Here is a 14,847-nt window from a genome sequence, read left to right as displayed (position 1 = left end):
AATTACTTCCATAAAAAAACAACAAGATCTATGTTAAGGAATTATCTTGATATCACTGAAATCCTTAAAGTCTTTAAACAGTTATTGAGCACTTTTATGGGCAAGACATTGCCCTCAGCATTATGGGGGAGACACAGTGAATATGCATCTCCTCCTGACGAGCTACAAAGCAATTCAAAAGGGGAAAACAGTCTCCAGAAGTAAAACCAAATATAGATTATTTAGTTTGGTGGCCAATTCATTTCTAAATACCCTTTGAGTTTAAAGAAAAACTAGAATATTTCTTAGAGATGGATCTGACTGAATAAAAAACGATCAAGAAAATCAGATTCTTGGGGGATGAGGGGCAAAACCCTGTGCCACTTCTCTCATTCTCCCAAAAAGGTTTGAAGTCCATCCCAGCATGAGGAGCAAAGGGGAATGGGGAAGACCACCTGGTTAGCTGCCACAAAGTAGCTAATGAGTAGGCAGCTACACATTCACTCAGTCAATCCACAGATATGCTTCTAGAACCAACAATGAACTATGTACTCTTCTAGAGCTTAGGTACCGGAAGTGTTAAGATGCATTCACTCCTTCAAGGAGTTCATAATCTACTGGAGGGAGACATACATGTAAATAAATAATTCCCATACAATATAATAGTAGTAATTAATATGTATCCAGTGCTATGGGAACATCAAGAGAGTGGTAATCAGAGACTTCCACACAGGAGGTGGACTTGGAGCTGAATTATGAATGATGAGCCTGAGTGACGGGATCAGATGTAGAGAGTATTTCAAGCAGCAGGTACAGCAAGTTCAAGGGCATAGAAGCATGCAAGAGTCGGGTGTGTTTGGGTGATAATAGCATTTTATAGAATATGTGTGAGAGAGTTGCAGGGGATGAGCCTAGCTGGGAGAGAGACCATGATAAGCCTTAAATGCCATATGCAAGTTGAGATGTTATCTTGCCCGTGATGGGAAGCTATTGCAGGGTTTTAAGAAGGATATGATAGAATCTTATTTGCCTTGTAAGAGAACCATTCAATCAACACTGTGGGGAATATAGTAGAGGACATAGAGAAGAAACCAATTAGTGATCTGTTGGTACCATTTGCATGAGTCACCTCTGCCTGATTTCTTGGCCCACAAAATTATCAACACAATAAATAAATACTGTTTTACATTGCTAAGGTTGGGGTGTGTTACCTATTAATAAATGACCAGAATATGTTGACACACAATCCTGTGAGTTCCTTGAGGCTAGGACTGAATAGTATTCATCTTTCTACCTCTAGCATAGTGCCTGGCACATAGTAAACACAATATTGTTTGTTGAATGAATGAGTGAATGAATGTTTAGGTGCTGCCTGCATGGGATGTTTGCAAGGCTCCATTATAATTAAACCTCCAAATCTAAGTATCTCTGTCTCGAATGTAAGAAAGAATGGTGATCTCTGACCTCTCTGAAGTCAGAAAGTTATTTCTCCGACTGCGTACCTGGCGAGCCCAGTGGTATAAGGATTGGAGTTTCCTTATACCGCTGGGCTCTCCAGGTATGCAGAGCACTGTTGATCCCAGGGGAGAGCTCTGCATTACACACAGAGGCCCTGGCCACTGGTTGTGCTACTTGACAAGAAGGGCTGGTCAGTGATGCTTTCCTAAGGAGCATTGTAGGACTGAGCTCTAATAATAGCAAATGTTTACATAGGACTTGCTGTGTGTCAGGCACTTTTCTAAGCATTTTGCAAAGATTAATCCAGTTAACATTCACAAGTCTATAAGTACTATTATAATTCCTATTTTACATATACAAAAAATATGACTTGGAAATACTAAGTAATTTGCACAAGATCACACAGCTAGAAGTGGCAATTGAACTCCAGACATCCAGGCCCTGGTGACCATGATGCTTTTATTCATGATGCTCTCCTGCCTCTCTGGGAAGAATCATGCTGTTACTTGTGACCTCAGCCATTTGGGAAGAACTGATAACTTTTACTAAGGAAGAAAGAGAAGGAGAAATGGAAGAGAAGAAAAGAAAAATACCAGTCTCTGTGACCTTAGACAAGACATGTAAACTTTCTGTGCCCTAATGTTGTATTTAGTAATTTGCTTTGGTTTCAAGCAAATGATAAAATTTCTTTTTTTTAGACCATTAGAGATTCCATGGGAAATGATGTTTTGTAAGTACCAAACAGTTGTATTATTAACAGTCGTTTTTATTTATACAAGTAAAATTTTCTCCCATTGTATCTGAATAGGTTAATAGAGAGTGTCTGTGGGGGCATAAGAAGGGCCCCTCTCCTCAAAAGCCATTAGCCTAAGCCTAGCTGTTTGAGTCCCATTGAATTCTGAACGCGTTTTCCAATTTTTAAATCTAGGAACAAAACTCTGATATTGCAGGTAAATTCATTTTGAGAAAAATATGTACATGTGGGTTGAATTGCCAGCATTTGAACAGAATATTAGTAGCAAACTGTGGGAAGTTTTGTTGGTTACTCTGAGCACTGGATGAAACTGACCTATTTCAGATAACTCTGTGACTCATCTGAAAAGCTTCAGATCACAAGTACAGCATTTAAATGGAGACACAAATGCTGTAGTGTAGAGATTTTCCTCACTTCAGTGACTACACTTCCTAATCAGAAAACCTTCTAATTTGAGGTGTACCAAAAATAGCATTGGTACATATGGAACCACAAATTAACAGTTTCCATAAATAGGCACCCCTTTGTCAAAGACCCAATTCTAAAACTAAAATTTTACATAATACTATGACCATGTTTTGGTGTCAAGAAATTTTTAGTCACTATTCTAGTGCCATAAAAAGAAATCTAAAATGAGCTTATTTCTATTTTTTGCTCATGATTAAATATAACAGTCAAGATTTTTAAATCATTCCAGTGTTGTACAGAAAAAAATATGTGAAGAGCTAGGAAAGTAATAATTTCAAGAAAGTAGGCCTCCCAGTATCATAAGGAGTATAGTCACAAAATAAGAAAGGTGCGGTGGAGAAGACAGAGTAAGACTTTGTGCCAAATGGAAATCATCTAGGTCAGCATAGAAAATACTTGTGGAAAATTAGAAGCAAATGTAATCTTCAGTGTACTAAATGCACTTTGTCGTTGTCCTCATTTACCAGTTTCCCCTTATCTTCTCCAAACGTGTCTGATTTCCTTCAGATATTTTCCATGTAACTAAAACGAAAAGCAATTTCCTACAACACATACATGCAAATGTCTACCTCCAGTGCAGATGAGTAGGAAAGTGAAAGGCATATTTATAGATTACAATCAGGAAAAGCAACACCATGGAAGGAAGGCTGAATTCAATAGACCCAACTGAAGCACTAAGATGATCAAGCTTTGTGACTTTGCACACATCATTTCACCTCTTTGGGCCACAGTCTCCTCTTCTGCAAAATGGAATGAATACCTGCTTTTCTCACAGACTGTTATGAAGAGCAAATGAGATTATCTCTGTGAAGCCCATTGTGTGTCATAAACACTGCTGCACTATGAACACATCAAACCATTATACAGTATCTTTTTAAAAACAATATTATTAAACTCTCTGCAAAGAGTATGGGACCTAAAACCTGTCATTTCTCTGTCAAAAGGGGGGATTTGTAAGTGTTTGTGAGCTGTGAAAGGCTCACAAGAAAGAAGCATCAAAAATGAAATTTTCCTCTTGATGCAATCAGAAGGACAGAAAAAGAAGTAAACCAGGAATAACAGTTATTTAATGTTTAATGAGTATAACCTAATGCTTTGAAAGGACCAAATCACCTTTGTTCAACCTAAATTCATCTCAGCTCCAAAAGAGACAGTTTTCCTACACTCTGGAAAACACCAACCTAGAGAATTCTTGTACTTCTAGAAGTAGAATCCATGGTTTTTGTTGCTAAATGATTTAACCAAGGCCACAATTTCAGTCAGTTGCATAATTGGACTAAAAAGTATAAGATGCTTAGTGTCTTTCAGCTCTCCTAGCCACTGAAGCCCACAATCAGCTAAGTTGTACATCATTTCTGAATTTTTACAAAGTGACAGACTGGGTACAAGTGACAGACAGATCCCTCAAACAGTTAATGACCTCAGGGAACTGGGATTTCATTACAGATGGTTGGCAATAGAAAACAAATTTTGAGTTGTCAAAATTAAACACCTGCAGATGAATGATTGGATCTATCAAGTGGCTAATCAGAGAGTCTTTTCTGTTGTTAATCATGTACAACCTTTATGTACACTTGATCTTGCAAAAACCTCTAGACTGTCAAGTAGACACATGCCCAGGTATGAGTGCTCATGTCTTGACTCTTACAGAAAATTAATTGGCAACACAAATGTAATCATGTTACTCTCCAACTTAAATCCTTCAATGGTTCTCCTTGCCTGGGGGATAAAATCCAAAATCTCTAACACAGTCTTGAAAATTTCCCATGATCTTGCCCTTGCTTACCCCTTCTGCAGCCTCATCTTGTTCCATTCTTTCTTTTGCTCTCTGTGCTCTAGCCATACTGGCCTTCTTTATTTTCTCCAAACTAGGCCTATTCATGCTGTTTTGTTTGCCAAATATGCTCTTACCGAGGCCCCAGCCCCATCCCCATCCCACCCGCTTCAAGTGCTCATGCTCCTCCATTCTTCAAGTCTCAGATAAAAGAGCACTTCCTCAAAGAAGTCTGCCCTGAACCCCTTAGATTAGATTGTATTCAACTGTCACAAGCTTCTCTACTTCTTGACCACTGTCAATTATAGTTGAATTGCTGGATCGTGTCTTTCTATTCCACTGGTGTGTAAGCCCATCGAAGGCTGTGAGTGTGTATATCTCATCTATCCCTTTAGCCCTGGCAGGCACCACAGTGTCTGGCACTAAATAGACATCACTAAGCAATTGCTGAATGAATGAATGAATGGATGGTTTCAGAGTGGTTCACAACTAAGAGTACAGAGTCCTCCAGAATAATTCAGTAATCTTGAGAGGATTTGGTATCATTTTTCAACTTTATCTGGATCATTCTCTTTTTCTGAATGTATATGTTCATGATATAAATCTTCCTGGAGGGCCAAAAGGGTAACCCAACCCTCCATCAAGGTGAGTGACATTCCAGGATCCTTGGTATAATTCTATCATGGGGAGTGCACCTGCCTCAAAGTAGGGCCACCATAATATGCAGCCTCGTGGGTCTAGGTGAATCTTCACACAGTCCTGGGGCACAGCAGCAGGTCAGTGATATGAAGACATTCTCAAGCCTCTCATCTTGCTTTCTTTTAAGAAACAAAATTTGTCCTGCTTTCATGTAAAGGAAATTTTATAATTTCCTGCTCAAGTAGCCACAGTGATGAAGAGAGGCAGTGGTGTATTGCGAGGTGTAATACGAGGCAGCATGGTGTAGTGGAAAGGGCACTGGACAAGGAATCAGAAGAACTAGGTTCTGGTTTTGGCTGTGCCACTTGTTTTCTGAGTGACCTTAAGCATCTGGCTCTTTCTGGCTAAAATATCCTTCCCTTTTGAATTGGACAGATCTCTTGTCTATCAAGTTTCTGTAGGCACCAAATGAGATAATAATTATAGTATACTACTTTATCTAGGAGTTGTTGGTACTTCATATGTGAAGGCAATTTGTAAACTGTAAAATACTAGGCAAATTATGATAATTTTGTCATTAGTCCTTAAGAGCAGTTTTATCTTCCTGATTTTGAATAGTATCTATTAATACAAAGTGAATTTTCATTCCTGCTATTTGATGGCTGATAGAGATAGACCAGTTCTCACCAGGCTAGTGATAAAGGAGTTAAAATTAATTGTGATTCGTCCATATGCAAGAGATAATTGAGCTTTAACTTGATATGATGCACCTTCCTTGTTTTAATTCACTCCTCTATAATACGAAAACTATCTTTAAATAAAGTAGTCAATATAATACCTCTTTATGGGTCAGACTCTTGTTGGCAAACAACACAGCAAAAGTTCAGCATAAATAGTGAGGACCTGAATTGTGGGCCAGATCAGCTACTACCTTCATGGAATGATTTTAGAGGAAACATAAGTCCTATTTCTCCTCATTGATACTCAGCAATCCCTTACTGAGACAAAATTTTTCTTTCCACAGTTAGACATGAAGCTGAAATTTAAATCTCCTTCAAATTAGTAATATATTAATAGTAAATTTTTACCAAGATGCAAAGGATTAATTGAAGGTATTTTTTTGATAATAGCACTTGAGCAAGAGGGCATTAGACATATGCCATATAAAAGAAAAAAGAGAGAGCCAAAAAAGAACTAAATCCATCTTCTTCCTTTACTCATTTAGGTACTGAGATGTTGAAATGGATTTATTTTTAAATGTACTTTTAAAAAAAAAATTATCACAATCAAAATAACTGCTATGGAAAAAAAATATGGGAAGAAATAACTCCTATCTAAAGTAAATCCTCATAACGCTTTCTCATGTTCTATGTTTGTCAGAAATATGTACTAAATAGGAGCTGAGTTAACCCGCTTTCAACATTTTTTCACTGCAGACTTATAAACGAATCTTTGAGGGACCAGCTGTTGGTGACCATCCAGAAGACTTTCACATACACTCGGACCCAGGCTCAGCACCTGTTCATCATCCTCATGGAGTGCATGAAGAAGAAGGAATTGGTAGGTAACAGTGTGTCCGTGGGTGGCAGAGACCTCCCCACATTCCCTCTGTGTGTTTAACCATTTTCTTGAATCACACACCCGCTGTTTCTCCTTTCTGGCCAAGCTCACAACCATCCTCAGCCTCCACTGGCCCCTGTAGCTTCCTCCCTTCAGTAGCTAAGAAACTTTTCTGCCTGGATCTAATGAAGTGTGGGCAGCAGGGTTCTAGCATCATTTGCTATTGAAGCTCACCTGAATGCTCCGATTGCCTCAACCCAATGAGGTGAAGAGAACACGGGTTTTATCTTGGAAAATGCTTCAGTTGATACTCTCTTAGGTTTGGAGTTTCACTTGACTTGTGAGTCGTGAATCACTGATGTGCTTAGCATCAATGATCTTAGCGACACAGGGTCCAGGCTAATCTGTTCATCTGTACAGGTGGAAAATGGAGAAACGTAGCCAAGGAAGGGTGGGAATTTCTGTAATTTCCGAAGTGTCCTTCAATAACTACTGAAACATTTCTTACATCTGGGGAAAATGTCTTAGAAGTGTGTCAGCACAGAGACCTTCTGTTAGGGTGCACAGAAATAACCTGAGCTAACATTGAAGGAGTAGGCAGAGTGCCAGATCTTTCCATATATTAGCTCACGTGATCTTGGCAACTGTCCCAATGTGAGAGGTACAGTAGTTATCCTCACCTTACAGAAACCCAAAGTCACCTGATGAGTAAATCAGGAACTAGACTAAAAAGCATTGGTACTTCATCTCTGTGGGAAGTATTTTTATTCAGAAATTGTCTCGTTGAAGCAAATGTAGTGAATCGCCCACTCTGGGTCGATTTGAGGTGGGCCCCAGTGAGAGGAGACTATTCTCAAAGGCCACGTGAGCCCACCTGCTGATGCGGAGGCAAAGGAGCAGTTCAGACCTGAGCAGCAGCCTCACTCAGGCTTTGACGATCTCCAGGTCTGCGTAGGCATCCTGGAATGATTATCTCCGGAGACATAGGGCGGCACTGCTCCTCCAGAGGGGCACCAGGGCCAGACCCTAAAAGGCTCAACCACAGGGAGGTAGGTGGTGAGGAGAAGAACTAGAGAGAGCTGCCTGCAGCCTGCTCCCCACTAGACTATAGCTCCCTGGGCCCGGGCTGGAACTGTCTTGCTCACGATGGTGTCCCTATGCATGTGACAGTGGCTGGCACGCACAGGTGCTCACTGAGGCTGCCAGGAAGGAGGGAAGGAGGCAATTTCTGAGTTTAAGGAACTAAATATTGAGGAAAAAAAAGATTCGATTCAAATAAACAAGATCCAACTCCAGAAAGCATCACACAGCCTTTGTGAAAAGCCTTTCAGCTGCTTCTAGGTTTGGGATGAGAGAGAGGAGTGAGGTGAGGAGAATGGGACAGCACCTCTAATCCTTGAGTATCCAACCTAAGTAGTCTGGCCGCCCTGCAGAGGGAAGCCCACGTGCAGACTGGGTTCACAGTCATGACTGCTGGTGTCCCAGCAGAGTCTCTGTCAATCCTGAAAGTGCCACTGGCGTCCTCCCATCTCGGAGGCAGTTAGCTCACAGCATTTCAGCCCATGTGCTTCCTGCACTCCCAAGGAGGGCATGAAACTGAGCTTCTGCATGCTTGCAGCAGGGATTTTCTCCTAACTGAGGATTAATGATTTTCCAATGCTAAGGCCAATGACTGTGAAAGTTTACCAGAACTATGCATTTCAGCAGTCCTGCAAGTTTCCTAGAAAGCCAGTCAGGCTCAAAATTCTAGGAACCAGTTAGAAGTCATAAAATCAAATGAGGTTGAATGTACTTTTCTGGGTATGTTATAGGGCTGTTCCCTGGGATTCTTTCTGTCTGATAATTATCTTGTTGCTTAATCATGGCCCCTGCTGTAAGGTCAGCTGCATTTTCACGCGAGATATTTATTCTAAGAAACGTAAGGTATCCCTAGATCTAGGCTAAGGACATGTGATCTTAACAAGCAGTAAATTGTCCTGATTTCCATCCACATCTGGACAGAAATTAGGATTTTTAAAATCATAAATGTCATTAAAATAATTTCCATTTTTGAAGGACTATGTGTGTGGACAGTACTAGATGCTTTAGAAAGGAGGTGGAAGGAGGTAGGCATTATTCTTCTCCTTTTGAAAGAAACAGGGGAGGGAACTGAGGCTGGGGAGGTGAGGAGATACGCGCACAGCCAGGAAGAGCCACACCAGGTCTGTCCTGCTGCAGAGCCCAGGTATCTTTTCCATGCCGCCTGGCTTAGCACACACAACAGCATTGCACAGGGAGCCCCTCTTCACTTTTACATCCTTCAAGTTGCTTTTTTTTTTTTTCTTTTCTCAATTAGGTAGTCTAGAGTTTTTATTCCCCCACTGGAGATTTAATCCATCAAGTATTAGGTACAGAGTTTCTTTGCAACTTTTTTTTAAATTGAAGTACAGTTGATTTCCAATGTTTCAGGTGTACAGCAAAATGATTCAGTTTTATATATATATAAAGAATTTTCAGATTCTTTTCCATTATAGGTTATTACAAGATATTGAATATAGTTCCCTGTGCTATACAGTAGGTCCTTGTTGGTTATCTATTTTATATATAGTAGTGTATATCTGTTAGTCCCAAATCGCTAATTTATCCCTCCTCCCCTTTCCTCTTTGGTAACCATAAGTTTGTTTTCTATGTCTGTGAGTCTATTTTGTTTTTAAATAAGTTCCTTTATATCATTTTTTTAGATTCCACATGTAAGTGATAGCATATGATATTGGTCTTTCTCTGTCTGACCTACTTCACTTAGTATGTTATTCTCTAGGTCCATCCATATTGCTGCAAATAGCATTATTTCTTTCTTTTTTTATGGCTGAGCAATATTCCATTGTGTGTGTGTATATATATATATATAATATATATATATATTATATATATATATACCACATATATATATATTATATATATACCACATATATATATAATATATATATTATATATATATATATACCACATATATATATATTTTATATATAATATATATATATATATATATATATATATATATATATATATATATATACCACATCTTCTTTATCCATTCACCTGTTGATGGACATTTAGGTTGCTGCCATGTCTTGGCTATTATAAATAATGCTGCTATGAACATTGGGGCGCATGTTTCTTTTTGAATTAGTGTTTTTGTCTTTTCTGGGTACATATGCCCAGGAGTGGGATTGATAGATCATGTGGTAACTCTATTTTTAGTTTTTTAAGGAACCTCCATACTGTTCTCCATAGTGGCTGCAACAGTTTACATTTCCACCAATAGTGAAGGAAGGTTCCTCTTCAAGTTTCTTTTGATTTCCTTTACAAATGAAGTGGGATGTCATATCCTGAGGTCAACCTAACCATTCATTGCCAAGTTCAACTTAGGGATTTGGTTCTAGAGCTGATCGTACATCTTTCTCATCCCAGCATCCTATTAACTATGTCATAAAAATCTGCACTATAGATGCTTGTGAAACCCAGGCCTCTGGGCTGTGTGGCCTTATGGAAAATATGCATTGATGGGCCCTTTGTGTGAGTACTTTCTACTAACTTCATATTGTTCTTGAAGAAATTCACTTCTCCTCTGCTTACTTCCCAACTTGGGTCAAAACACCTGAAATCCTGTCATCTTCTGAGAAGATATATCCCTCTAGAAACCAAGCCATGAGCTAAATTCCATCATTGTTATTCAGGAAAAAAATAAAAATAAAGCAATAAAAACTGTCCACAGCCAGTATAGTAATTTGGGGGCAAATGTAAGGGATCAGTGGCCCTCCACCTCCTTCCTCTCAAGAGGGATCTGGTCATAAAGCACATCAGGACAGGAAAAGTGGCATAGCATACTCTGAGGCTGATTGCGTGTGTAGAAACCATAGAGCCTTTTAGTTCCAGAGGACAGTGCCACCTCCTGCCTCTTGGAGCTCCTGCCTGCCCTCCGAGCTCCTGCAGAAGCCTCCCCCCATCACCACTTCCAACCCACCAGTCCCAGGCTGGGCAGTACCTGTACTCCTGATACTCTGTAGTGATGGGGTACTGGTCAGACTCAGCAATGTAAGCCCCATGGTACGTGTGGCCCTAAACAAGTCATGGTGGAGGATGGCACCCACCTGGCTCCTAGTTCACTACTTCCATTTACACACTGATGGCTCCTCTAATTTGCTACCCTTCTCTCCCAGCCGTTGGACCTCCTAGGGGCCAGTGCTGTTCATCTGGCCACCACTTCCCAGTCACACCTGAGGATCATGTCTCCACTCCAAACTGATGCTGCTCTAAAATCCAAGACTTTAAATTCCATTCTCACCTCCAAATACAGTCACCCTCCCCTCCCCCCACCACCATCACTTTATTCATATCAAACTTGAATGCCACGCTTTTCCATAATTTGCTAGTCTGAGATCAAATTCTTGAGATCATCCATGTGGAAGCATATTTTAAAGTGTGGTTTTCTTTGTCCTGCTCCTAGTTGAGAGTCCAAGCCATCACTCCCAAAGCTGAGTCATTGGTTCTAATTCAGTTAGGTCCTCAGTCATACTGGGCAATCTCTTTATTCATCTCTAGTCAATTCAGGATGTACAGGAATGAAGATAAACTGATTTTTTAAAGACATCAGATGTCAAGAATCTACCAAGGATGTCTGCAGGTATAGAGAAGAGGTAGTTTGGGGAGAATTGGAGGGGACCTGGTACCCACCTTTCTTTGGAAAATGATGGACACATGCAACCTGAGAAGCTAAATTTAAGGAATAGGTCACTATTATGTCCTAGCAGCTGAAGCTATAGCATCTCAATATCATCACATTCTCACTTGGGTAGGGCACCTTAAGGCAAGGAAAAGCCAAGGACATAGAAATGTGCTAATGGAATAAACTGAAGCAAAGATATTAGGTCATCAGGTTTGTGTCCTTTTCAGTAACTTCTCTGTAGCATTTGATGCTGTTAACTCCTCTTCCCTCTTCCAAGTTACATTCCTGAGGAGTCAATGATGTTAGACTCTGTAGATTCTGTTTCCTTGCCATTTCTCTTACAGTTCATTTATCTTTCTATTGCTAGTTCCCCTTCTTCCTCCCCATACTATAAAAAGATGTTTATCAAAGATCAGTTCTTGGCTCTTTCCCCTTTCATTCATTATTCTGACTTCAGTTATCATTTTGAGACAATTCCCAAATTACACATGTTAAGCCTTGTCTTCCTCCAGGCTCCTTCATTTCCAAAGTCCATGCTCTCAGACATCCCCTCATTCTTCCTTTCCTAACCTATCACTCTTCCCTATTAACATGGCTTCCCCTAATCCAGTGTCCCCCCAACAATCCATTTTATACACTGCAGAGGTTGTCAAACTTTTTTCTGTAAAGAGGCAGATGGTAAGTGTGTTAGGTTTTGTGTACTACATACAGTTCTGTCACATAATTTTTCTGTTTGTTTGCTTATTTGTTTTTAAACCACCCTTTAAAATATAAAAGCCATTCTCATCTTCCTGGCCACAGAAAAACAGGCCATGGACCAAATTTGACCCACAAGCTGTGGTTTGCTGACCCCTGCTATATAGTAATGCCAGATACTCTTGCTGGAGCAGAGAAACAATCACATCAGTCATTTGAATATGAAGTATAACGTTTTGCCTATAGTTCCAGTCTTACATTCCATCACTTTTTTATGGACCCCTTACACTAACCAAACTAATCTTCTTGCAGTCATTTTTTTATTTCCTACTTCCCTGAATTTGTTCAAGTTTAGAACCCTCTCTTTAGCCGTAACCAGTTGCCAAACACATGCAAATACACATGCATGTACATGCACACGTGCACACACACACCTAGAAGACACCTCACTCCTTTATTTGTAACTCTCTTGTGGTACTTATCGTTTATACCTTAAGTTATTTATGTGTATCTCTAACTTCCCATGTAAACTCTTAAGAGCAGAATCTCTGTCCAATTCGTTATTCTCACTCATCCCTAGTTGTACTTAGTAGCATAGCATATATGTAGCAGATGCTCAATAAATCTTTGTTTAATGGATGAGTGAGTGAATGAATGAATTCAGATAAATATACATTAAGGCAGAAAGATACATATTCAGTATCCATAAATTGCCCTAGAATTTTCATTAACACAGCAGCATGTCTCCTTAGGGCGTCGTAGATTTGGTTTATGGACGTAGATTTGATTCAGGGCCATCTGCTTAAGTTGCTCTACCTATGGGAGGTATCCCAATGCAGTGGTTATGAGGAGCAAGCTGTAGAAGCAGACAAGTCTGGATTCTAATTCTGGCTTCAGCACTCAAGAGACTTAACTTCCATTAAGCCCCAGGGCCCTCAGCTTTTAAAGAGAGTGGTAATAATACCTATGTGTTCCAGGATCTGCCACATTTAGAGCTTCTTCCTTACTGGTACAGATTATGCTTTGATTCTTTTTTTTCTAACCACAATGAGACAAATGTCACAATACCAAAAGATTAAAACTGGCACGAGGATTTCACATGCCCTATTCTATGCCCTGCCAAGTCCAAGGCCAAGCAGTACCCAGACGTCACTCACATGGCTTCTTGTCCTCTGCTTGATGGTCCCAGGCTCCAGAGCTGATGAATATCCGCTAGACACTGGGGAAGGCAACAGAGGGGTGTTTTCTGTGCCTTACAGGTGAGTCTTTGGAGGCCCAACTCTGCTACCTTCCAATGCAGGGAGATGTATTACTTTTATGAGGGCATATGTAAAGCATATGCTGATGTCCCATCACAACTCTCTAACCACATTTGGGAAACTGAGAGACAACTCTCTACTTGTCATTTCATAGATTCATAAAAACCAAGCCAGCATGACTTCTAAACAAACAGGTTTCCTCTCCTTTCACAGATGGGTATCCTATATCTGAGGAAGAACCACAAAGTGCAAGATGTTCCTTGCTTAGAAAAATAGATGTTTGTAAGACTCTTAATACCATAGGTAGGAGCAGTTAGTGTACCTTGACGCATTGATATCTTAGCATCATGTAGGAAATATTCCTGAAGATCCCAGTTACCCCTCCACCACCCTGGGATGCTGGGAGAGTTGTGCAAAGAATGTTGGCACAGTTTGTGGCTCCTAGGAGATACTCAATAACCTCAGCTATCATTACTGTTATACGACAAGTCACTACAGATGCTAATTAGAGTACAAGTACAGATACCTGCTCTTACCCTTGTTTTTTCCCTAGTCCTATTGATAGTTATAATTGTTACTGGGGCACAGTTTGACTTGAGTCACTTGTCATCCATCTTCATGTTCCGTCTTCCTTCCTTGCTCATCACCATGGACAGAGAGGACAGACAAGAGGAAACATATTTATATGTAAACTCCCATGTGATAGGAGAGGAGTGAGCCTGCGCCTTCCCTGTTTAACACCAATGGCCAAACAAGTGCAGTAGATCTCGTGTGGTCATGAAGGGAAAAAAACCTCTTAGAGCTGAAGAAAGGCTTTTTAGGCCAAACGGCTGAAAGTCATAAAGTCAGGTATCAAGTTTAGAAAACAGTTCTCTCTAACACAGTGTATGGGGAGAAATAGAAATGCTCTTTGAGATCAATGCTGAATTGTACCTAGCTCCTTTTAATTTCATTTGACTATCATCGTAACAATTTAAATCCAAACGTCTTAAATGAGATGGAAAGAGGATAGAGGAGAAATATTGTTCCATTAAAAATGTTTCCATATTAGTTCTCAAAACACACTGAGTTACTGATTAATTTTTGGAAGTTCTGAAACTCTTTTAGGTGATAGAATATCACTATTCTAGGAATAAGGATGATGAAGGCTTTGGAGTCAGTTTGCCTGGTTTCAAATCCCAGATCTGTCATTTAATACTTGGCATTAGCAAGTTATTTAATCTCTTTAGTTTTCTCCTCCAGAAAGTTGAGATAATAATAATGTTTATGTTATGGGGTTAATTATAAGGATTAAATGAGTTAATATATGTAAAGAACATAATAAGCATTCAATAAATACTTTTATTGTAACAGTGATGATGATGTCTATATAGCACTTTATCTTTAACAAAGACAATTTTCTTGTCATCTTATTTGATACTACAATCAACCTTGCTAAGGTCAGTATTAGAATCTCCATTTTACAGAGAGAAACCAAGACTCAAAGACTTAAGTGACAGGCCCGACGTCGTGTAGCTTAGTCAGTGGCCACCCCAAGACTTGAACCAAGAACATC

The 14,847-nt window shown here is 39.8% G+C and overlaps 1 protein-coding gene across 12 annotated transcripts in view; it reads left to right on the top strand.

The window, feature by feature from the left end:
* Positions 1–14,847, top strand: part of TRPM3 (transient receptor potential cation channel subfamily M member 3) — a gene marked incomplete at its 3' end in the record, with an annotated part of 933,308 nt that overhangs the window by 766,089 nt on the left and 152,372 nt on the right. For all 12 annotated transcript variants that reach the window (XM_082401351.1, XM_082401352.1, XM_082401350.1 and 9 more), the window contains one exon: positions 6,509–6,632. In XM_082401351.1, the coding sequence (XP_082257477.1) occupies positions 6,509–6,632 (124 nt within the window). The remainder of the gene's footprint in view (positions 1–6,508; positions 6,633–14,847) is intronic.

This window comes from Balaenoptera borealis, assembly GCF_965194805.1.
Source record: "Balaenoptera borealis genome assembly, chromosome: 8".
NCBI classification, from domain to species: domain Eukaryota; kingdom Metazoa; phylum Chordata; class Mammalia; order Artiodactyla; family Balaenopteridae; genus Balaenoptera; species Balaenoptera borealis.
The sequence above is the reverse complement of the archived record's forward strand: the minus strand, read 5'-3'. Positions and strand labels throughout refer to the sequence as shown.